Here is a 451-nt window from a genome sequence, read left to right as displayed (position 1 = left end):
CTGAGGGGGGCTGCCACGGCGTGTTGGAGCGAGCACCCCTGAGCCATGATCCCTACCCCAGTTCTCCGTGTATGTGCTGGACGAGCGGTTGCCGCTGGTGCCTGTGCTGAAGTGGGCGCACATGATGAAGGCCCCCCCTCTCTTTGCCCACCTGACGCCAGGGGGCCCCGGGAGGAGCCATAAGGTGCTGCTCGGTGCATCCCGCACCCAGGAGCTGTTGCTGCTGCAATACCGGGGTAAGAGATGGGGCTTCTTCAGGCGTGCTGTGGGACTGGGTGTCCTCTGTGCCCACAGCCCAGCCTCCTCACTGCTGGGACCAGCTGCCGCCCTGACATCGATGCTCACCGGCCAATTTTTGGTGTGTCCTTCTGCAGGGGGCAGCGGGTCAGCCTGCCAGCTGGCAGGGCCTCCGCAGAAGCTGCACAGCATCGCCGGCTGCCTGCAGCACCTG

General features: G+C 65.6%; 1 protein-coding gene across 1 annotated transcript in view; it reads left to right on the top strand.

The window, feature by feature from the left end:
• Positions 1 to 451, top strand: part of TAF1C (TATA box binding protein (TBP)-associated factor, RNA polymerase I, C, 110kDa) — a gene marked incomplete at both ends in the record, with an annotated part of 2867 nt that overhangs the window by 1792 nt on the left and 624 nt on the right. Inside the window, 2 exon segments of the mRNA XM_009699254.1 lie at positions 62 to 248; positions 375 to 448. Coding sequence (XP_009697556.1) covers positions 62 to 248; positions 375 to 448 — 261 coding nt within the window.

The sequence above is a fragment of the Cariama cristata genome, unplaced genomic scaffold (assembly GCF_000690535.1).
Source record: "Cariama cristata isolate BGI_N322 unplaced genomic scaffold, ASM69053v1 scaffold32204, whole genome shotgun sequence".
Taxonomy (NCBI): Eukaryota; Metazoa; Chordata; class Aves; order Cariamiformes; family Cariamidae; genus Cariama; species Cariama cristata.
This window is presented reverse-complemented; position numbering and strand designations above follow the sequence as displayed.